The sequence below is a fragment of the Symphalangus syndactylus genome, chromosome 14 (genome assembly GCF_028878055.3).
Source record: "Symphalangus syndactylus isolate Jambi chromosome 14, NHGRI_mSymSyn1-v2.1_pri, whole genome shotgun sequence".
NCBI classification, from domain to species: Eukaryota; Metazoa; Chordata; class Mammalia; order Primates; family Hylobatidae; genus Symphalangus; species Symphalangus syndactylus.
Genome location: NC_072436.2, coordinates 98,262,069 through 98,286,355, shown reverse-complemented (window position 1 = coordinate 98,286,355; position 24,287 = coordinate 98,262,069). Strand labels below are relative to the sequence as shown.

Below are 24,287 nucleotides of genomic sequence, written 5' to 3'. Positions count from 1 at the left end.
CTTTAGTCAGCAGCTGATGAATCTTGCAGGGACTGGGTCCTTCCTTTAAGGCAGCAGGTTCCGTTTTGTCCAGATGGTGTCTAGAAATGTGTATAGGAGCTAGGGCCTGGAATGGGGGCCTCACGACTCTGCCTGGTGCCCTATCCTGCTGTGGCTGAGCAGGTATCCAAGATGCAAGACAAAGTCCTCTTTAGTCTTCACTTTCCGTCCCTTAAGCAGAAGGAAGGAGACATTTTTGCCCCTGAGCTGTACTGCCTAGGTTTGGGGGAGGAGTGGTGCAATCACTCCTTTAGCCACCCTGGGTGTCTCCCTAGGTCACATGCCACCTGAAGTCCTCTGGCTCTGAGTCCACCCCAGCACCGGGAGTTGTTTAGGAGTTGAAATCCTTGTGTACTTAGACTGTCTTCCAAGTTTACCTGGATCCTCAGAGCACTTCAGCCCGTGGTCACGAGGCTTGTCGAGAAACTCAAGTTCCAACCGATGGGATAGGTGATTACCCTCTGGCTAGGTCCGATACAGATTCTCCCTCCCTGTGCAGGTACTGGCTGACCGCAGCATGGATTTATTCTCTGCTATCACAGGGCAGCACTAACTTCAATGTAAAGTCCCCTAGTCACTGTGATGTTCTTCCCCCATATGCACAGACTCTGGCACTGCAAGGCCTCTGCCAGGGGATGGGAGAGGGGTGGCATCAGCGATTCAAGACTAGACTGTCTCTCCTGTCCTCCTCAATGCTTCTTTCAAGGATTTGCAGAGACCAAATGACACACAGTCATAGCTGCCATCTTTGGAAGCTGAAATAACTCAGGCTAAAGCTGTTTAAATGCCATTTCTAAAATAATGCTGCAGCCCCACCTGTAGCTTGAGAACTTTGCCAAGTAAGTCATGAAATGTTATCAGGGCTGGTCATGGTGGCTCATCTGTGATCCTAGGACTTTGGGAGGCTGAAGTGGAAAGATTGCTTGAACCTAATTGTTGAAGACCAGCCTGGGCAACATAGGGAGACCCCAACTCTACAAAAAATAAAAAAAAATTAGCCGGGCATGGTGTCACACCTATAGTCCCAGCTGAGGAGGCTGAGGCAGGAGGATCACTAGAGCCTGGGAGGTTGAGACTGCAGTGAGCTATGATCATACCTCTGCACTGCAGCCTGGGTGACCCTGTCTCTTCAATAAAAAGAGAAAGAAATGTTATCAGTTATGATGTTTATAATTTTTAGTAAAATTTATAAACGGAATGAGAAATGGAATGTGTTGTATTCACATTCCATACTGAATATGACTTGTTTGGGGTACCGTTTGCTAAGGATTAACTTTAAATTTCTCAAATATTCTAGAATGAATCTTCCTTATGGATATTTCGTTCATTATTTTAAAGAAGTGGTTTATTTATTTATTTATTTTTTATTATTATACTTTAGGTTTTAGGATACATGTGTACAATGTGCAGGTTTGTTACATATGTATCCATGTGCCATGTTGTTTTGCTGCAGACTGAATTAAGAAGTGGTTTTTAAGGGCCAGGTGTGATGGCTCGCACCTGTGATCTCAGCACTTTGGGAGGCCGAGGCAGGCAGATCACCTGAGGTTAGGAGTTCGAGACCAGCCTGACCAACATGGTGAAACCTTGTCTCTACTAAAAATACAAAAAATTAGCTGGGCATGGTGGCATGTGCTTCTCATCCCAGCTGCTTGGGAGGCTAGGCAGAAGAATTGCCTGAACCCAGGAAGTGGAGGTTGCTGTGAGCTGACATCATGCCACTTCACTTTAGCCTGGGCAACAAAGTGACAGTCTATCTCAAAAAAAAAAAAAAAAAAGTGGTTTTTAAGGAAAGCGCTTTCTATAGTAGCTTATTTTCATGTCATTTTATTATATGTTAACATAGATGATATGTTGATTTTTTTTTCAGCTTCCTTGGAAATCATTGACTAGCATCATTGAATATTATTACATGTGGAAAACTACTGACAGATATGTGCAACAGGTAATTTTTTTCATATTGCTACCAATATGGTTGTGTTAAAGTGAACTTTCTGTTTATATTTTAATATTTTTTAGCGATGTACTAATTTTAAATTTGTTTACCTTACTTTTTCCAGACTACTTTAAACTACATGATGTCATATCTTTAGGATATTATTTAAGATTGTAATCTTAATATTTCATTGACTTCACATGAATTATGATAAATATTTTGGAGAGATACCACCAGAGAGGCATTATTTTCCTTGCATTTGACTGGTACTTCATCTCTTTGTAGTTCATGGCAATGATCAAAGATGTGATGCTAACACAAACCTCTTGAACAAGTTATTTTTATGAAGAATTGAGAATTTAGACCAATGTCGTCAGCCATATAATTTGATATGTTTTTAAAGATCTTCTGAAACCTCTTTACATGACATTTGTGTGGCTATACCCTCGAAATCCTTGACCTTAAATGTAGTAGTCTTACTAGTATGGTGTTTTGGTACTGTACATAAGCTTTTTCTTAAATTTGATTTTTGAGTCCTTCTCAAATATCCTAAATTCAGGTAACTCTCAATTACTTATTTTTTGAATAATATTACCTCTGGGGAAAGGTACATTTTCCCGAAATGACATCAGTCAATACTTGTGTTATGTTTGTATAGGCACATATTAGAACTGATAAAGAGGCAAATATATTTAACACAGACATTATTTTTCCTATATATGTAGGTTATACAGTGGCAAGTATTAGATGCTATAAAAAACATTTTATGAATCACTTTTTAAAATATCATAGTGAGCTGGGTGTGGTGGTGTGCACCTATATTCCCAGCATTTTGGGAGGCTGAGACAGGAGGATTGCTCAGCCCAGGAGTTCATGTCCAGCCTGGGCAACATAACAAGACCCTGTCTCTAAAAATAAATAAAAATTGAAAACAAAAAGTACCGTGGTGAATTGCTGAGGTCACAAATAGTGAACAGATACTCATGGCTTGTTGAAAAATTTCCAGTGTCAATATTAATATAATTCAAAAAGTGTTTATTATAAACAACTTAGGTATAGATCAAGACCATGTAGTCTGGAAACCTACATTATTCAAAAAGAATCTCTAAAGATGGAGATGATGGTATCAAGGATGGTTGAAAAGTAGATAATATTCTTTCCAAAAACTTCAACCCTGTTCTAAAAGTTTCAAGTTGTCCCCCTAAGTATTTCTGTTTTCTCCTCATTGGGAAAATAGAAGATAGCCTTATATTCTGGTTTGTCTTATTTTTGGACATCAACCATATGTTATTTTACTTCTCTATTTGCCTGCATTATCATGTTGGTCAGTGTCTGGATTTGATTATATAATCTCCTTCCCATTCCTTTCCCTACATATGGCTCCTAATTGGTTCCAGTAGAATATTATGTGAATTCAGCTGAGGTTTAAAGTTTAATGCATATCTCCCAACATTTGAGAATAAATGCTTATTTAGTTCTACTTAGAATAGCCACAGTCACTCCTCTTGCCTGGATTTTGGAAACAAATAATCTCTGAATATTTTTCTAAAAGCAGAGAGAGAGAGAGTGTGTGTGTTTTCTTCTAGAAAGGCAAATAAGTAATAAAGTAGAAACTAAATTTGAAAAGTAAAAATGGTTACTTTTTAAAGGTCCTGTTTATTCACTCATAGAGGAATGGAAAACGAAGTTGCTCATTGCTTTATTTTTTTAAACCTATGCCTAAAATGGTATTAATACTTAAAGTTCTGTACCACAGAATCTAGTGACTTTTCTTAGACATTATTGCAGTTTAAGATGCATATGAAAGAAAAGCTTATCTTAAAATTGTAATTTTTGAATTACACTTTAGTACTATTTTCTTGTGAAGTTTTAAGACAATGAACAGTAGTAATAATTAGGCATTGCATGTAAAATATTTTATTCATCTTTTGAATTAGAAACGTCTAAAAGCAGCAGAAGCAGAGAGTAAACTGAAACAAGTATATATCCCAACTTAGTAAGTAATTGAAATCTTTTAAAATATTTGTTATGGTCTTAATTTTATCATTGCAGAATATGTCATTTTGTTCAGTTTCAGCAAAATTTGAACTTTTGTGTATTTTTCTTCTTCTACAAAGCATGAGGCTTAATATTATACCACTATAATAAAAAGGAGCCAGTGAGAGAAACCTCAGACTAGAGGGAGAAATGTACTATGTACTATATTTTATCAAATCAAAGCTGCAGGGAAAGTGTCAGAAAACCTATGAAATGCTGTATTATTTGAAGCAAATGTGTTTCAGAAAGCCAACAGCTTTTCAAACTATAGATTTTGTTTGGGTAATGCATACTGCTCTTTGGAGGTTTGTTGTTTATTTGGTTGAGGATTTTACATTGTTTTTTGGTTCTAATGGCAATTAGAACCATGTTTGGTAAATGTGTGATAAATAATGGAGAGGTTTTGATTATTTTGTTTGTCTAGTGTTCTATCATTATTATCCTTTGAATTCAGAAATCATTGTCATCTCAAAATGAATGCCAATTTTTTTTTCCATTTGCTTTGTTTTAAATGAGGCTTAACATGGTAGCTCACGCCTATAATCCCAGCACTTTGGGGGACCTCGTTTCTGCAAAAAATTTAAATGAAATATAAGTTACTATATCCTTTTGTTGAGATTTTCAGAGTTTGCTTATTCATTTATTCAGGAAGAATTGGTTTATTAAGCACCACGTGTATATTGTTCTATCCTAGATTCTTTTAGGATTAAAATGAAATTTATTGCACAGTTCTATGTGCTACTGCAAGCCTTTTCTCCCTCTTCAACCTATTTACAGTTGTTTGATAACTAGCCTTTTGTTTCCAGAATTTTGATATTTTGTATAATACATTTTTTTTTTTTTTTTTTTTTTGAGACGGAGTCTTGCTCTGTCACCCAGGCTGGAGTGCAGTGGCGCAATCTCGGCTCACTGCAAGCTCTGCCTCCCGGGTTCACGCCATTCTCCTGCCTCAGCCTCTCCGAGTAGCTGGGACTACAAGCGCCCGCCACCATGCCCGGCTAATTTTTTTTGTATTTTTTTTTTTAGTAGAGACGGGGTTTCACCATGGTCTCGATCTCCTGACCTCGTGATCCGCCTGCCTCGGCCTCCCAAAGTGCTGGGATTACAAGCATGAGCCACCGCGCCCAGCCAATACATGTTTTTATATACATATAGGAGGCCTCATAGACAATGAGTTGTGAACTTTCATGTTGATCTTTTACCACAAGACAGATAACTCTGGTTTAATTTTAAGAACATGTAATTTTTAGAGTCTGTAATTTTTATTAAGAACTGTAATAGCCCATCTGCAGAGTGGTTTCTAATTCCTTCTAAATTATATGTTTTATGTGATGAATTTATAAAATAGCCACTCCTCAAATAAAATACTGTTGCAACTCATGTGTCTTAGATTTTCAAAAGCAAGCATACCAACTTTCTTATACTTCAAAGTGCTGCCACCATGAAATAATACATTTAACTAGTTTTGACCAAGTAACCCAGATAATTGTTTCCATTTGGCTTTACGTTGACTTTGGAGTCAATGTAATCTAAGTCAGGGATCAACAAACTATAGTCGCAAGCCAAATCTGACCTACTGCTTGTTTTGTGAATAAAATTTTGCTTGATTTTTGTTTTTGTTTTGTGAGATGGGGTCTTGCTCTGTCACCTTGGTTTAAGTGCAGTGGTGCAATCATGGCTCACTGCAGCCTCAACCTCCCAGGCTCAAGTGATCCTCCCACCTCAGCCCCCCAAGTAGCTGGGACTATAGGCGCGCACCACCACACCCGACTAATTTATTTTTTATAGAGACAGTGTCTCCCTATGTTACCCAGGAGTTCTCATGAACAGTGGAAGTTGATTTTAAACAATGAAGAGTCATGGTCAGATTAGCACTTTAAGATCACCTGCTATATTTTGGGAAATGGTTTGAGAAAGAGGACTAAGAGTAGATGCAGGGGACCAGTTATGAAGTTCTTGGAGAGGAAAGATAACACTAGCTTGACCTAGAGTAGTAGTCTGGAAATGGTGTGATATTTGGAGGTGACTGACTTTTATGGCAGGCGGGGGTGTCAAATGTGAATCCTAGGTTTCTGGCACAGTGAAGTGGGTTGTCATGCTATTTGTTAAGCTCAGAAACTGTGGCAGAGAATCAGGTAAGGTCATTTTGAGTTTATCAGAAAAGAGTTGTTCAATATGCTGTCACCAAATACTAGATGTATTGGTCTTAAACTCAGTGTGGGAAGGTCTGGACTAGAAATACATATTTGAGCTTCATCAGCATACAATAATTATATTTGAAGCCATAGATAAGATTTCTGAGGGAGAGCAATAAGAAAAGGGCCTTGACTTAGCCTTGAATAAATCCAGTATTTATAGATCAGATAGAATATGATAGCTAAAAAAGGATAGCTAGGTGAGTATGGTATCACAGAAGCTAAGAGAGGAGTATGTTTCAGGGAGGGGGAGAGAGATTTAACAGTGTTGGATGCTGGTGGGAAATAGCCAAGGAATTTAATAACATGGAGATCATTGGTGATCTTATTGGCATGGTGAGCACTGCTGCATATGAACCAAGGAGGTATAAGCAGATGAGCGAGGGAGTGTACAATGTTCTCTAGAGGGCAGGAGGGCTGGAATCTGGAGCACAGATGAGGGGAGTGAGGGAAGGTTTGAGCATTACATAAAAGGAAGGGCAATTTCATATAATGTGTCTTTTAAAACATTAAAAATGTTTGCTTACAGTCACAGATTGTCACAATGACATCAATCATTTGTACCCTGGGAATTAATCTATAGGTACCTGGTTTGGCGGAACATATTTTATGTGATTCACATGTCTATATGCAGTCTTGGCACACTTGTTTTCCTTTTGTGATTATTATCATTAAGACAAGTGATGTATTCAATCAAATAACGTTCTAGATTCAGTTGAGCAATGAACTTTGCTCTCATTCTTTTTTAAGGCAGCTCAACCGTACGTTTGTATTAGCTCTTTTTCAACACACATATTTAGCCCTGGGTTAAATATCAGAAATTTTCATATTTCTGGTAAACCTCTGGCCAGTCATTTGACCCCAAGGGGAAACAGTTCTATCTGTATGTAGTAGATTTTTTAAAAAAGGAATATTGTATATTATTGAAAATGCTAGTCATTCTAAATCACCACTTTTCACTTAGTATAGTTTCAGCTGAAAACTGTAAGAAGAGAAACACCTTCTATCTGATTTAAAATATGTTTTAGGGCCAGGTGCAGTGGCTCATGCTTGTAATCCCCAGCACCTTGAGAGGCTGAGGCAGGAAGACTGCTTGAAGCCACGAGTTTGAGATCAGTCTGCACAAAATAGACCTTGCCTCTACAAAAAAATTTAAAAATTATCCAGACATGGAGGCAAATGCCTGTAGGCCCAGTTACTTGGGAGGCTGAGGTAGGAGGATTGCTTGAGCCTGGGGGTTTGATGCTGCAGTGAGTTGTGATAATGCCACCGCACTCTAGTCTGGACAACAGAGTGAGACCCTGTCTCTAAAAAAATTAAGTAGATAGATAATAAATAGTACATTTTTATAACTATCTATTTTATAACCAGGCATGGTGGCATGTGACTGTAGTCCCAGCTACTTGGGAGGCTGAGGTGGGAGGATCATCTGATCCTGAGAGGTTGCACTCCAGCCTGGGTGACCCTGCCTCAAAAAAAAAAAAAAAAAATTGAAGGCCAGGCATGGTGGCTCACATCTGTTGAGAAGTTGAGGTGGAATGATCCTTGAGCCCAGGAATTCAAGACCAGCCTGGGTAACATAGAGTCCCTGTATCTACCAAAAAAAAAAAAAAAAAAAAAAAAGAGCCAGGCATGGTGGCACACACCTGCAGTCCCAGCTACTTGGGAGGCTGAGGTGGGAGTATCACCTGAGCCCAGGAGGTCAAGACTGCAGTGAGTGGTGATCACACCACTACACACCAGCCTGGGTGACAGAGTGAGACCCTCTCTCAAAAAAAAGAAAAATGTCTTTTAAAAGCCAATTTGTTGGCTGGGCACAGTGACTTATGCCTATAATCCCAGCACTTTGGGAGGCCGAGGTGGGTGGATCACCTGAGGTCAGGAATTTGAGACAAGCCTGGCCAACATGCTGAAACCCTGTCTCTACTAAAAATACAAAAATTAGCTGGGTATGGTGGCAGGAGCCTGTAATCCCAGCTACTTGGGAGGCTGAGGCAGGAGAATCGCTTGAACCTGCTGGGGGTGGAGGTTGCAGTGAGCGGAGATCGCGCCACTGCACTCCAGCCTGGGCGAAAGAGTGAAACTCCATCTCAAAAAAAAAAAAAAATAGGCTGGGCATGGTGGCTCACGCTTGTAATCCCAGCACTTTGGGAGGCTGAGGCGGGCAGATCACCTGAGGCCAGGAGTTTGAGACCAGCCTGGCCAACATGGTGAAACCCCATCTCTACTAAAAATGTAAAAATTAGGCGGGCATGGTGGCAGGCACCTGTAATCCCAGCTCCTCAGGAGGCTGAGGCAGGAGAATCGCTTGAACCTGGGAGGTGGAGGTTGCAGTGAGCCAAGATCGTGCCATTGCACTCCAGCCTGGGTGACAAGAGCGAGACTTTGTCTCAAAAAAAATAAAATAAATAAATAAAAATAAAAACCAATTTGTCTTTAACATACATTGCTGACACAGGTTAGAAGTGTAAATAATAGTCCTATTTTATAGAATAGAGATCTCAGTGCACACAGTGGTTAAATGATTTCTTCTGGTAGCAGTGGTGGGAGTGTCACCTGATAGTTGTAACAACAATACCAGAAGGAAATCTTAAGTAGTGTCTTTGCTGTCAGGGCAGACCAGCTTTACAAACCAGGCTTTAACAGGTGAATGGAATTGTGGAAAAAAAAGTGGAAGACCTTGAGTCAGCTCTGACTTCAGCTGTCTTGATAGTTGTGAGGTCTCATTGCATCAGTAGATATGGGAAGACAGCATATAATCTGCATTTAGCCATTCAGCATTCATTTCCGATAAATAATTTACTGATTTATTTTGCTTATTTTCTGTTTAGCAAATAAACACAAAAAGTAACGAGAATGAAAGCTCCTTGAGGTCAGAGACTTTTATTTATTAGGCACTGAACAAATATATGTTAAATGAATTATGAATTTATTGAGAACATACTATGTGTACCTGTGCAGTGTTCTGGGGCACAGTTTATAAGCAGCGGGGGAGTTAGCCTACCGTACATGGGGAAAAGTTAGCCTTGTTTGCCCGGGAAATACCAAGGTAATCTGGGCTACATATTTTTAAGGAATTAATGGCTCTGTTGACTTGGTCTTTGTGAAATTTGCATATAGACTTCTGGTAGATGTCTCTTCCCCTCCCTGCTCCCCAAAAGAAAGGGTCTCCCTCTGTTGCCCAGGCTGGAGTGGAGTACAGTGGCATGATCATGGCTCACTGCAGCCTCTACCTCCTGGGCTCAAGTGATTGATCCTCCCACCCTAGCCTTCTGAGTAGCTGGGACTACAGGCACATGCCCCTATGCCTGGGTAATTTTTATTTTTGTTTTCGTAGAGACAGAGTCTCACTGTGTTGCCCAGGCTGGTCTCCGAACTCCTGGCTTCAAGTCATCCTCCTGCCTCTGTTTTCTCCTCTTAAAAAATACTGTCTTAAAAAGGAAAACCTCCAAATACCTTTATTGGTTTTTAAAATTTCAAATGCTATGTAATATTCCTGATAAAATTTCAGATGTAATCGGAGTGGTCATCATGAGTGGCCAGAAGCTCCTGAAGTCCTAAGTGACCTAGAGATAGGCCATGTTGACCCCACAGCATCTGCTAAGCATGTGACTTTTGTGCAGTTCCCTGGAGAGCTGGAGTGCAGCAGCCAGCAGCCCCCACACCAGCAGCAGGAACTGAAGAGTGGCTTTCTTGAAACACAACCATGTTGCCTTTCACTTAATTTGTTTGATCCAAATAATTATTTTCTCGGGAGAATTTATAAACGGTAACTTGTCTCTTTCAAAAGTGTCAGGGGCCGGGCGTGGTGGCTCACGCCTGTAATCCCAGCACTTTGGGAGGCTGAGGCAGGCGGATCACAAGGTCAGGAGATCAAGACCATCCTGGCTAACGTGGTGAAACCCCGTCTCTACTAAAAATGCAAAAAATTATCCGAGTGTGGTGGCCGGCGCCTGTAATCCCAGCCTACTAGGGAGGCTGAGACAGGAGAATTGCTTCAACCCGGGAGACGGAGGTTGCAGTGAGCCGAGATCGCGCCACTGCACTTCAGCTTGGGCAACAGAGCGAGACTCTGTCTCAAAAAAAAAAAAAATGTGTCAGGATATTCTAAGGAAATTGTATTCAGACCAGAAAAGAGATGGGACAGTATTTACTTCATGAATGTCAGGCATAAGCGATTCCTTTTTTCATAGACTTGTTTTGTAAAGATGAGTAGTGTAAGTTCATTTAACACCTTGCTTTTACCAGTTTATTTCTTCTTCACCACACATTTTTAAATGTTTGTTTATGTTTATTAAATAGTGAAGGTAAATCAGTAATGATGTAGAGCTTTTTGCCTTATTGTACAAATCATTTTATCACCTTATTTTAATTTCATTGAAAGCAGCAAACCAAATCCCAACCAAATATCCACTAGTAACGGGAAGCCTGGTGCAGTGAATGGAGCTGTGGGGACCACGTTCCAGCCTCAGAATCCTCTTTTAGGGAGAGCCTGTGAGAGCTGCTATGGTAAGTTTTCTCTGGCAGGTCAGTTAAGCATCGGGAACTGTTCTGGCTCATGGGGTGTGAGCGTCTGGGAAGTGCCTGAGGTCAGTACAGTGCACCTTGGAAGGCAGAAGCATGTCTCCTCTAAATGAGTAGATGCCCCTCCTTACCTTCTGCCTGCAACAGAGGGACTGTTTATTGAATCTTTATTACGTACCAGACACTCAAGTTAGGCATTGGATTTCCTTTGACGTACTCTTGTGGTTTGTTGATGATTGCGTAGCAGTGTTTGCTGAGTTGTGTTTAGAGTCGTATTAGCTTTGCAGAAACTGTGGTCCCACGATGCATACCAAATTCCCCTTTGGAGTTTCTCAGTCTACTTTGACAGATTAAAGCTCCAAGTAATTCTGTAGGAAAGGCCTCTGTGTGACTAAGCTGCTGTATATAATCCTCAGACCATGTTCCCTCAGTGCACCAGTTTGGGAAATGCTATTCTATGATACTTGCTTTTGGCCTCAGGATCCCACTGTATTTATCTATGGTGGCAGTATTTTATTTGCCCAGGGTGTTAAATGGGGTTGGTGAAGTGAACCGTTAGGTAGTTGATAGACTTTGTGTGTTCATTTTGAGCAAGGATACAATATCTTAATGGGGCATTGGTGATATTATCATCTATGTTTCCTTCCAGTTAAGGTAGCCTGGGATGGGAGAGGGAAGGAAATGAATGTTTATTGAAAACCTACTTGGTGCCCCATTTTGGGTTCTTAGTAGCTCTTTGAGAGTACATGTAGCCTACTGCCTCCAGGAAGGATATAGGAATGAGGGACAGCTGTGAGTACGATTACGTCGATTGATCCCAAGGAAGGTGTGAGCCAAGTTGCTGAATTTGTAGAAATGGTACATGGGGATGTGTTTAACCAATTTTTTGCAGCATGGGAGCACAAAGGGAAACAATTTGTGGAAAATTAAGATTCATTAGGTCAGGCTTTTACATGGATAGCATCATAAATACCTTGAATTGGGAATTCTTGGATTTTGAAGTTCATGTATATTTAAATGAAAATGAAAAGAATCCTGCAGACAAATGGTAGTGGCTTAACCTGTCTTAATTTTAACTTGCAGGCAGGGTGCTGTGGCTCATGCAAGTAATCCCAGCACTTTGGGAGGCCGAGGCGGGTGGATCACCTGAGGTCAGGAGTTCGAGACCAGCCTGGCCAACATGGTGAAACCCCGTCTCTACTAAAAATACAAAAAATCAGCCAGGCATGGTGGCGTGTGCCTGTAATCCCAGCTACTCGGGAGGCTGAGGCAGGAGAATAGCTTGAACCCAGGAGGCAGAGGTTGCAGTGAGCCAACATTGCGCCATTGCACTCCAACCTGGGTGACAGAGCGAAACTTCGTCTCCCCGCCCCCCCCCAAAAAAAAAAAATTTAACTTGCAAACCCCTTTCACACTCACGTATATCCCCTTAAATGATTGTTCTGTTCTTTTTATGTGTGCATGATGAATAAGCTATTTTCATTTTATAATATTTACTTTAGACTCATGTATTACTAATCTCCATGATAAAATGTATCTTAATATAAGATTTATCCTTATAGAGAGATAGAACTTGATGTTTTCTATTTATTAAATGATACCTACTTTCCAATTGAATTTGAGTTATTTAAAGAGAAAGGCATTTATTGACAATTATTAAAATGATGTGCATGATTAGATAACATAAAATGTATGTTTTAAGTGAAATTTTATATTTAGAATTCAAAATAGATTCATAGTTTAATGTTTAAGATTTTTAAAATTTATGTCTTAAAAAATGACTTATTAGTTCTAAATTATAGGAGGAAAGGCTTTTAGGCTTTCATTTGTATAAAATATGTATTTGTATAAATGAAAGCCTAAAATAGCCCTAAAATATTTACACAAATAAAAGCCTAAAATAATAATCCTCCAAAAATAATACATGATGGGTGTACAGTGTTATTCCCGATAAACATGAATATAATGGTCTCTGTATTTTCTCTTTTTCACATTGGTTTGTGAAGTGTTAGTTGATATCTTAATGTGCTGTTTGAACATTTGAAGGTAACTTACAGGTCAGAGAAATAATATTTTAAGGCAAACTTACAGAATTACAATTTTTTATGCACCCAATTAACTTAATGTCTTAACCTCAATGTTTTCTCTTAAACTTCAGATCTATCACGCATATATTTTAAATGTCACATGTCAGTAATTTAAACTACAAAACAAAAACTCTAACACAAGCTTACAGTGTTCAGCTAGCTGTTAAATCATCTGAGTTTTAGGCCTCAAGCATGCTGTGATGTTAGCTGCCCATGCTCGCTTCATATGGATTTAGACTCTTGAAAGGAATTCTGTCTATAAATGGAGATTTTAAAATAAGGATTTTACCTATTGATAAAAATAAAGGAGTGCAAAACAGATACCTGTTTGTTTCTTCTCTCCTCCCTTACTCCCTCCCTCTCCCCTTCCCCAGCTCCCTCCTCCTCCCTGCTTCCCACTTTCACCCAGGCTGGAATGCAGTGGTGCAATCACAGTGGCCTCAACCTCCCAGGCTCAAGCAATTGTGCTGCCTCAGCCTCTGTAGTGGCTGGGACTACAGGGGTTCACCACCAAACCTGGCTGACAGATACCTGTTTTTATTAGATTCCTGACTTTATCAGTGAGACCTCTCTGAGTACCTTAAATAATCCTTGGAGTGGTGTCTGAACCCTGGGTTTGGAAACCTGGATTTAGATTTTTTTTTTTTCTTTTGAGATGGAGCCTCACTCTGTCGCCCAGGCTGGAGTGCAGTGGTGTGATCTCAGCTCACCGTAACCTCTGCCTCCCACATTCAAGCAATTCTACTGCCTCAGCCTACCGAGTAGCTAGGACTACAGGTGCGTGCCACCACGCCCGGCTAATTTTTTTTTTTGTATTTTCAGTAGAGACGGGATTTCACCCTGTTAGCCAGGATGGTCTTGATCTCCTGACCTCATGATCCGCCTGCCTCAACCTCCCAAAGTGCTGGGATTACAGGCATGAGCCACCATGTCCGGCCCCAGATTTTTTAAATACTACTACTAATATCTTTTTGAGAACCTATTTCCAGAAAGATACACACTAGAGTATTTTTAATCAACAAAACAAAAACTCCCTCAGCAGCACAATGCATAATACAGGATGCTACACTGAATAGCTTTCACAGGGCTACAAGCACTTTATATAATAATGGAAATAAGTTGGTTTAATGAATTCTGAGTATTAAAAAAGCACACAAATATACTATTATGTTTGACTTATAAGCTGGGAACAATAACATTGTAAACCAAGCATGACAAGTATTTTTAAAATATTTGATTATTTTGTGTTGATGTTACAAATTAAATAGCATTTTTCGTTTCTTCTTATTTTTCTTCTGCTTTAGCTACACAGTCTCACCAGTGGTATTCTTGGGGCCCACCTAATATGCAGTGTAGATTATGTGCAATTTGTTGGCTTTATTGGAAAAAATATGGAGGCTTGAAAATGCCCACCCAGTCAGAAGAAGAGAAGTTATCTCCTAGCCCAACTACAGAGGTACAGTACTCTTTTTAGTGTTGAAAAATGGCATGTTTTTAAATGGCTTGATTATTCCTTGGAAACAGAAGTACAGTATAGGATAATTAAAAAATGAAGAAAGCTACGTTTATAGCTAAACATAGCACTACAATATTCAGGGTAGGTGTGGAGAGAAGCAGAGAGAAATTAAATTTTATCAGGTATTCAGAATAATGGTCTCAGACAAAAAAAACAATGAGTGTGGGAGATGTTAGCATAAGTAGAGAGCTTACAAATTACATGTTTAATTGCTTTTGAAAACAGTTTGTAACCTTTACATTCTGTTGAAGGCGTGTCTTACTACATAAAGTCGTAAATGCAAATTAAGCATTTTTTCTCCCTGTGGCTATTTTGGAGGGACAAGAAGTATGGACTTAATCTTGAGGTGAACAACAGTTTAAATGTGATTTTGGTAAAGTCCTCATAGGTTGAAGATGCCAAGCACCTGTGTTTACCAGTGGGCGACTACCCTTTTTCACTGCTGACGGGCTTTCAGGACTCCTTAATTTAAAAAAAAAAAAAAAAAGTGTAGTTAACCCCCTTGGCAGTTGCATACTACTTACTGTGAATGTGATTTTGGATTCCTGTACAACAGTACAGTATTCTCCACAGTTCCCTTCTCTACTCCCCACCTCTTTCCCAAAAGTGCACACTTTAATTCTCTCTTTTAGAGGTAGTGCACCAAGTGACGTTGTAAATGCTTCATGAAAGACTTAAAAGTTGCACTTTTGAGCATGATGCGAACAGTAATATATTTGGGCAAGTTCATTTCTTTGAGTGTTTGTTGTTTTCTGATTTTGCAGGACCCTCGTGTTAGAAGTCACGTGTCCCGCCAGGCCATGCAGGGAATGCCAGTCCGAAACACTGGGAGTCCAAAGTCTGCCGTGAAGACCCGCCAAGCTTTCTTCCTTCATACTACATATTTCACAAAATTTGCTCGTCAGGTCTGCAAAAATACCCTCCGGCTGCGGCAGGCAGCAAGACGGCCGTTTGTTGCTATTAATTATGCTGCCATTAGGGCAGAATGTAAGATGCTTTTAAATTCTTAACCTTATATGTTGTGCTTCTGACCATTTTCTCTTTTCCTCTCTTTCTTTTTTTTTTGTTTGTTTGTTTGCAATAAACATAAGTTCTTGTGTACAGCCTTTTATTTGGTTTATTTTTTAACATTGTTTTTGTGTGCTGCCATTTGTATCATGCCAACCTGAAAAAAAAATGAAAACATTGAAACTTCTGTACTCTTTACCAGAGAGTAGTGCTTAGCAAAAATTGGTGGGAGGTCATCCTATTCCGTGGGGTTTTGTGATGGAATTGCCTACAGAGCCCTTATTGAAGCACTTTTACCTCTTAGGTAGTGCCACAATATAACCCCTAAGGATGCTGTTATAATGAGACTCCATAATTGAGACAGTACAGTCCAGTCTTACATGGATTCATTAGGTTTAAATAAAATTTGCCAATTTACACTAATTAGAGACTGTATGTCTTTGTAAACCTCTCATTTTTCCCATGAACCTTTTACAATTGTCATACAACATTATAGAAATTCACCCGTGCTTCATAACAAACACTATATTTATTAGAAGGTCTAGCAAATTATAAGTAAACTTTAAACTCATTTTTGGGTGAATTTTCTGAAAGTACACATTGCATTTTCATAAGCTAGCATCTAAACATATGGTTGAGCAGCCTGTTTGTCCAGTTTGGTTTCCATTTCATGATCATGTATCATATATATCACCACATAACATTTACATGACTTACTACTCTTATTTTCAACACATTTGGTCTTGCTTATCTTTTTTATTTTTATTTTTGTTAGCACAGAGATCATATGTATCCATGAATTGTGGATTGTTTTGTCATTACCATGTCTCTGACAATATGTGTATAATTAATATGTTAGCTCTGGAGTCACATTCCAGGCTAGCATGTTAGAGCCGTGTAGCTTTTGTTCCTTAAGGGATGAGAAAACTTGCTGTCTGGCCTAACAGATAGGAAATCTTAAAGCCATTCTAAGAAATCTCTTATTATTAAATTTTCCCCTTTGATTTAAAGAGGATATCAATAAAAGGAATGATGACTGAAAAAAAAACCACTTTTTGTTCCTAAAGATAATTTTTAGCAGAATAGTTGAAAGGCTTTAAAACTTAAGTAATAGCTCTATAAGAAGAAAAGTGCTTTGTAAAGGGAGTTGAGGACTGGGCGCGGTGGCTCATGCTTGTAATCCTAGTACTTTGGGAGGCCGAGGTGGGTGGATCACCTGAGGTCAGGAGTTTGAGACCAGCCTGGTCAGCATGGTGAAACTCTGTCTCTACTAAATACACAAAAATTAGCCAGGCGTGGTGGCAGGCGCCTATAATCCCGGCTACTCAGGAGGCCGAGGCAGGAGAATTGCTTTAAACCGGGAGGCAGAGGTTGCAGTGAGCTGAGATTGCACCATTGCGCTCCAGCCTGGGCAACAAGAGCGAAACTTCATCTCAAAAAAAAAAAAAATGGTAGCAATGTCAGAGTCCCACGGAGGGGAAATTACTACATTAGATTCATGTATATTGGAGAGTTTAGGCTTATATTTAGGTTTTGTGCTAACATTTGAGACCTCATGGACTTACGTTACCACTTTCCCATTTTGGGAATTGGAAATATTTATATTCTAAATTGTTCAGCTCATTTAAAGCACATTTTCATATAATTTTTTAAATAAGAATGGTGAAGGCCAGGCATGGTGGCTTACGCCTGTAATCCCAGCATTTTAGGAGGCCGAAGTGGGTAGATCACCTGAGGTCAGGAGTTAGAGACTAGCCTGCCAACATGGTGAAATCTCATCTCTACTAAAAATTCAAAAATTAGCCAGGCGTGGTGGCACAGGCCTGTAATCCCAGCTGCTTGGAAGGCTGAGGCAAGAGAATCACTTGAACCTGGGAGGCAGAGGTTGCAGTGAGCTGAAATCATGCCGCTGCACTCCAGCCTGGGTAACACAGACTCCGCATTAAAAAATAAATAAATAAATAAAAAGTGAAACATTTAAGAATGAAAATGATTGAGACTTTTCCATTAAGATTGGTGGGGATCCAGTATCATCTTTGTCCTAGGAGTAGAAGAGAAACCATCAGCAACTCAGTTGGCTGCTGAGGAAACTCTCTTTCCCCAGGGCTTGTGTGTTAATTTTCAGTTAATTTGCACATTATCTTTGTTTTGATTATTCTTCAATGAAGTATATTTTTCTTTTATCTCATTCTAATTTTTTTAATCAATTGACGGGCCATGCTGCTAAAAGGGATCATAATTAAGTTACCTGTATTTTATTTCTGAAAGCATATAGATTATAGTAATAAAAGAGCAGTTGTTTCTCTGGATGAAATTCAGAGAGCATGTATTATTTTGTTTTGTATTTAGCTTCACCAGTCATTGAGTTTTACATAATCAGATTCTTAAATAATTTTACCTTAAGATTTAAAATGACAGTGTTTCAGCAGCCATCTACTCGTTTTTATTTTTCAGACAAGCAATTAATGAACTTTTCCTGACATCTAATTGATTATGCTATCATCTCTTCTGTTCTTATACTTACCTTGTTACAACGTCTTCAGCAGATGTCTTGATCTTGGCTTGTTAGGGAGATTAGGTATTAATAACCTGACGTCCGTAGGCAACCATGTCTGTGATCTACTGGGTGTGTATAGGAGTGTGTGTGTGTGTGTGTGTATGTGTGTGTGTGTTTGTGTGTGTGTGTTTTCCAGTAAGTTTTCCTTAGTTTCTCAAAGGCAGTGTTAGGCCCTCCTCCACCCTGCAGAAAGTTAAGAATCGCTGTGATGCAATGTGAGTGTACTTTAAGATAAGGCAGAAGTGTGTTATTCTCAAAATATTGATGGATCTAGAGTTCTAATTAATGCATTTTAGAATAATTTATTAGTTCTTCTCTGTGAGCTTGAGACTCTTCCAAGCACTGTAGAAAGTGACCCCTTCAATTGCCTCTGGCCATGGCAGCACCATCACAACCAGTGTCATAGTCAGTTTATGGGATGACACTGCATAAAAGTGAAGAAATGGGAGCTTTTTAAACCTGTATTAAAGCAAATAGTAAAAACAAAAAAGGTCTTTGCAGATTCATAAAATATCTCAAAGAATATGTAAAGAGTAATGACATCTAAGGGAAGGGAAACTGGGAGGCTGAGGGAAAGGAGTGGGAAGATTTACCACTCTTCATCCATACATAGGAATTTTTTTTTTTTTAAGAGGCAGGGTCTTGCTCTGTTGCCCAGGCTCTGGAGTGCAGTGGTACCATCATAGCTCAGTGCAGCCTTGAACTCTGGGGCCCAAGTGATCCTCTTGCCTTCTGAGTAGGTGGGCCATCCGGTGTGGCCCACCACACCTGGTTAATTTATTTTTTTTTAGAGATGGGGCCTCACTATGAAAAATTTATTTTTTAAACCAATTTCCCCAAATACCTAAATATTATTTTAATAATCTTTATATGTGACTATATAAATCCATGCCAAAAGTTACTAACATTAGTAAAATGCCTGAGCCAGTTCTACTGTGTAGACAGTACTTATTAAAAATGGATTGGTAGACCAAAATTCTTCATTGCATAAAGAAACGTACTGTTATCTTAAGATTTGTGGCCCAACAGCAAGGTTATAAAATACCAAGTTTGGACATCGTGCTCACTTCAGCAGCACATATACTAAAAATTGGAATGATATGGAGAAGATTTTCATGACCCTGAGCAAGGATGACAACACAAATTAGTGAAGTGTTCCATATTTTATTAAAAAAAAAAAAAAACTTAGCCATCTTTTCTTTTTTCCCCCTTGAGGTCCCTCCCCCTAGTAAAAAAGCTATGTATGGGAGAATGACGTTCCTCTGTTATTGTCATCAGACATTATTTCAGAGACTTCACCAAAGATCTACAGAATCATCCAAACACCTGATGCGCACAGGATTATCACCACTTGAGACTCAGGATCCTCACAGACTGAGGTTAAATAGAAGTAGGTTTACTAGCAACATTCCAAAGATGAAGCTAAAGTGCCTGAAAAAGTAAATCTGGATGATTTGCCTGGCACCTTGGTGGCTTGCAGAGAGAGTGAAGTGGTTTGGGCTGATAACACACCAGACTTGAATGGGCCACAATGTTCCCCCGTATGAGGTTATTTGGGAGGAACCTGAAGCTATTTTTCTGTTTGAAGATGCTAATTCGACTTTGGAAGTATCTCAAGACCCCACTTCATTAAAAATGTGTTTTATGAGATTTTTCTAGAGATTTCTCAGCTAAAGTTAATGATTGTATAAGCTTTTCTGAAATTTTAAGCTTGAAACATGAGAATAGTTGGTTTGCTTCTTTTGGTATTTTTGGTAGAGAGTTTAATTTTTTTTTTAGTCTGTGCCTTGTGGTATAAGCCGAGGGATTTTATTTTTAATAAAAATTTGGTTTTGAATGGATACTGAAAAATTTTTCTAAAGGGACAAAAGTGGTTACAAATCTCATCACATTTCTCATTCCTGATTTACCCCATTCAGTGATAACCATTATCATTGTTGCCTTAAGTATCCAAAAGTATTCTGTGCATCTATAAGAATCTTAAGTAGGCTTATTCTTTGTTTCTATATGATATTAACATACTCTCTATATTGCTCTGTCCCTTGCTTCTTTTTACTTAACATACCATGCACTGTATTGAGAACTGCCTCCTTTTTGTGTCAGCTGCATAATCTATTTTGTTGTACTATAACTAGTTCCCTATTAAAAGCTTTTAAGTTATTTTCAGTCACTTTCTATCATAAATAATGTTGCAACAAATATCCTTATGCAGATATCATTTCATACTGATGTATAAAATGGGAATGTTCCTTACAAGATAGACCCCTAAAAGTTAAAGTTGGGGCCAAGGAGCATACATTTTGAATTTTGGTGTAGTTTTATTGCCCGTAGAAAAACTGCAATTCACAGTCCCACTCACAACATCTAGACAATTCCTATTTCTCTAGAACTTTGCTGGCAGTGTTACCCATCTTTGAAACCCGTGACTAATTGACAGATGACATGTTACGTTAGCTTGCATTTCTCATTTTGAATGAGATAGAAATCTTTGCATATATTTGAAAACCATTTATCTCATTTTCTGTCAACTGTTTTTGCCCCTGGCCTGTTTTCTATTGGTAGTCTTACTGACTTGTGGGAACTTTTTATATTTTAACAAAGTTAGCTCTTAATCTGTGATATGCGATACAAATAGTTCCGCCGTTTTCTCTTTGACTTTATGGTGTATTTGCCAAGCAGATTTTTTTTTTAAAAAAAGACATATTAATAGTTGAATTTATAAAAAAAATTCATGGGTTTTGTGGCTTCTTTAAAAATACTTTACCAGTTCTAGAAGCAAACTCTACTGATAGTTTTATCTTGTCAGGGGTCTTGAATGCACATGTGGGATGTTTTTGTGAATTCTGTGTGTATATTGCAGGGTTTCTATCTCACTGCCCCCAGTATTACCAAAACGTTGTAGAAAAATAACCATGAGTTTCAACAAAAGTAATAGTGTATTTCTAGGTTAACCCCAAGGAAATATAGATCATCCTCTAGGACACTGGTCCCCAACCTTTTTGGTACCAGGGACCGGTTTCATGGAAGACAGTTTTTTCACGAACTGGATGGCGTGGGCAGGGATGGTTTTGGGATGAAACTGTTCCACCTCAGATCATCAGGCATTAGTTAGAGTCTCATAAGGAGCAGGCAACCTAGATCCCTCGCATAGCAGTTCACAATAGGGTTTGCGCTCCTATGAGAATCTAATGCTGCCACTGACCTGACAGGAGGCGGAGCTCAGGCAGTAATGCTCACCTGCTGTCCGGCCCGGTTCCTAACTTGCTACCACTAGTACTGGTCTGAGGCCTGGGGCTTGGGGACCCCTGCGCTAGGAAACTAAAGACATGTTCCTTGTGACCAGTCAAGTGACTTGAGTGAGATACAGATGTTCTCTCTGGACAGGTTTTGATTCCTTCTGGGTTCTTTGGGCATTTCTCAGATTGCTTTCATTATCTGTGCACTTCAAATGCATATCTCCATGTTGAAGTGGAGTTAGGTGAGTAATTTTGGAGCAAGGACTGGCTGACAAGTGGCACCATTGTTGGCCTGGCATTGAGTGCAGCCCGGCATTCCTTCTAACCAACTCAAGTGTGGGCCAGACAATCCCACTTATGGCTATTTCCTCAGGGCCAACTGTATTTTTCCTACTGAATGGCTACAACTTTTCTTATGTTAAAGAGTGACTAAGGCAGTCCTAGAATCTTTTCACTCTAATTTTTTCACAGTTGAGACATAATTCTTGCCACCAACTACTTTTTTTTTTTTTTTTGAAACAGGGTCTCGCTCTGCCACCCAACCTGGAGTGCAGTAGTATCATCATGGCTCACTATAGCCTCTAACTCAAGGGATCCTCCCTCCTCCTCCTCCTGAGTAGCTGGAACTTTCTATAAAATATAATCAGGATTAGTGAAATATGCTTCTTTCTAAAAAGCTTTGATCTCCCTCTCAGAGGTACTCTGTAATGCAAATTGTCACTTAGAACATCACATAATTAATCCTACTATTTTTAATGAGAAATTAGAAGCAAATATAGTTTAAAATGAAACATCTTTGGGTATTGTGTTGATTACCTCTTTGACGGATTTGTTGATAATAGCCATCAATGTCTATCAATTGCTGCCATATTGGCAGTTTTCCTTTGGGTCATCTAGACTGGAATAAAAAGCAAATCTTATTACTAGTAATACGGTGATTGCCTTTGTCAAGACATTGAGAAAATAACCAAGGTGACTCATTCTGGCTTTATTTTATTAATAGAGAAGGAAGAAAAATTTATCTTGTCCTTATCCCAAATATAACTTGAATTTCAGGTGAATCAGTAATATTAGCAAGAAATTATGTAGTGTTAACTCAATGGTTTGGCAAGCGTTTGATCCTTACAGGCTTTGGGTTGCTTCCTAGTGTTTATTTAGATTACTCTTCCACAAGATGTTTATCATATTTCTGCCAGTATCTTCACTATTATTCAACAATAGGTGAAAAGCTTCATAGCTTAGTAATTTATTTTTTCTCATGGGAATCAACTGAATAGGAAGAAAAGAAATTGGATCATTTATACTTGTCAGTGGTTGCATAATAATTAGCCAACATCTGGGTGCTATATATTCAGATTCCTAATTGTTTTAGGCTCTCTGCAGTATGTGCTTTGTCTGTTTTAATGTTTTTAAACTTATTTTTTAACTTTTAAATTCAGGGGTACATGTGCAGGCTTGTTATATAGGTAAACTTGTGTCAAGGGGGTTTGTTGTACAGATTATTTCATCATCCAATTATTAAGCTTAGTACCCATTAGTTATTCTTCCTGATCCTCTCCCTCCTCTCACCCTCCACCCTCTAATAGGCCCCAGTGTCTGTTGCTCCCCTCTATGCATCCATGAGTTCTCATCATTTAGCTCCAACTTATAAGTGAGAACATGCAGTATTTGGTTTTCTGTTACTGTATTAGTTTGCTAAGGATAGTGGCCTCCAGCTCCATCCATGTTCCTGCAAAGGACATGATATCATTCTTTTTTTCTGGCTGCATAGTGTTCCATGGTGTACATGTACCACGTTTTCTTTATTCAATCTATCATTGATGGATATTTAGGTTGATTCCATGTCTTTACTATTGTGAATAGTGTTGCAATGAACATATACATGCATGTGTCTTTATGATAGAATGATTTATATTCCTTTGGGTATATACCCAGTAGTGGGATTGTTGGGTGATAGTTCTGTTTCTAGCTCTTTGAGGAATCACTACACTGTTTTCCACACGGTTGAACTAATTTACATTCCCATCAACCATGTATAGCATTTCTTTTTCTCTGCAACCTCTGTTTTCTCTGCCAGCATCTGTTATTTTTTGACTTTTTAATGATAGCAGTTCTGACTAGTGTGAGATAGTATCTCATTGTGTTTTTTTAACCACAATGAGAATTTTTTAAAAATGCTCTTTTGCCATCTTCTGTTTAATAATTTTCAGAAAATAGTTTTTTTTGTGTGAAAGGGCTACAGCTCATAAAAACTTAACTTTTATTTAAAATTATTTGAAGTTCCAGACTTGCACATTTTAACTCTAGTAGAGCAAATAATTCCTATGCATATCAAAGGAAATTCCCTGTGTGTGTATGCCCAGAAATGTCTCAGTTTGCAAAAGGAAAAATTCTTCAGTAAATCAGAAAACCTGTAGGACATTTTTGTCAAATATTTGAAGGTGGGAAAAAGGCATAAACATAGTAGAATCATACAAGTTAAAGTGATTCTGTTAATATTTATGACAGTATTAAAGTGTTTCAATACACATTTTGTTTTGTCCCTTTGTCTTACACATCTACTCTTCCAAATGACAGCTAATTAAGACACAGAATGTTTGTATTGCGTGCTTTATTTTTCTTTGTCTGAAAATGTCTTACAATAAGGTATAATGAGCATCATGAAAACTTTGATTAGCTAATACCCATCCTCACAGTTTCTTACTATTCTGACTGTTGGATGAAATACTCTCTTTGCACACAGGTAGCCTTTTAAATCTCAGCACCAGTGACATAGTTTGATCAGGGGTAGAAAACCAGTGATAAAACCAAATGGCCCATTATTACTCTTGCAAATCCCTAGTCTAACAATTGAGTTTCGCCAAGATAGGTTAAGCCTTCACAGTGGGGAAGGGATGGCCAAGTATGGCCCATCTAGGTCAGAGATGGCCAAGTTTGTTGCCTGTAGCAGCTGTCATTTATCTTCCATGTCAATTCAATCTTACATTAAGACTGATTCCACCTTGCGCTTTACAGCCATTATTTCTGCTATAATGTAGAAATGCCATGGCTAGAAATTAAGCATATTTCTGAGATGGGCACATGCAATAAAAAAGCATGAGTGTGTTGGATGTGTATTAGCTATACCTATATGGGGCCTTAAAGTGAGTGTT

General features: G+C 38.8%; 1 protein-coding gene and 1 non-coding gene across 12 annotated transcripts in view; both read left to right on the top strand.

Moving 5' to 3' along the window:
* MTA3 (metastasis associated 1 family member 3) overlaps nt 1–24,287 on the top strand; it is a 215,591-nt gene that overhangs the window by 114,728 nt on the left and 76,576 nt on the right. For 7 of the 11 annotated variants that reach the window (XR_010115759.1, XM_063618107.1, XM_063618109.1 and 4 more), the window contains exons 10-14: nt 1,910–1,984; nt 3,913–3,971; nt 10,592–10,716; nt 14,123–14,274; nt 15,099–15,321. Coding sequence is in view for 10 of the 11 variants with exons in the window: in XM_063618107.1 (XP_063474177.1) it covers nt 1,910–1,984; nt 3,913–3,971; nt 10,592–10,716; nt 14,123–14,274; nt 15,099–15,321 (634 nt within the window). In the remaining variant the exon portion in view is untranslated. The remainder of the gene's footprint in view (nt 1–1,909; nt 1,985–3,912; nt 3,972–10,591; nt 10,717–14,122; nt 14,275–15,098; nt 15,322–24,287) is intronic. The other 4 variants (XM_063618108.1, XM_055243653.2, XM_063618110.1 and 1 more) reach the window with 1 other exon arrangement.
* LOC129463277 (U6 spliceosomal RNA) lies at nt 18,959–19,066 on the top strand. Its single transcript, XR_008651081.1, has one exon. It is a non-coding gene; the product is annotated as a U6 spliceosomal RNA (small nuclear RNA).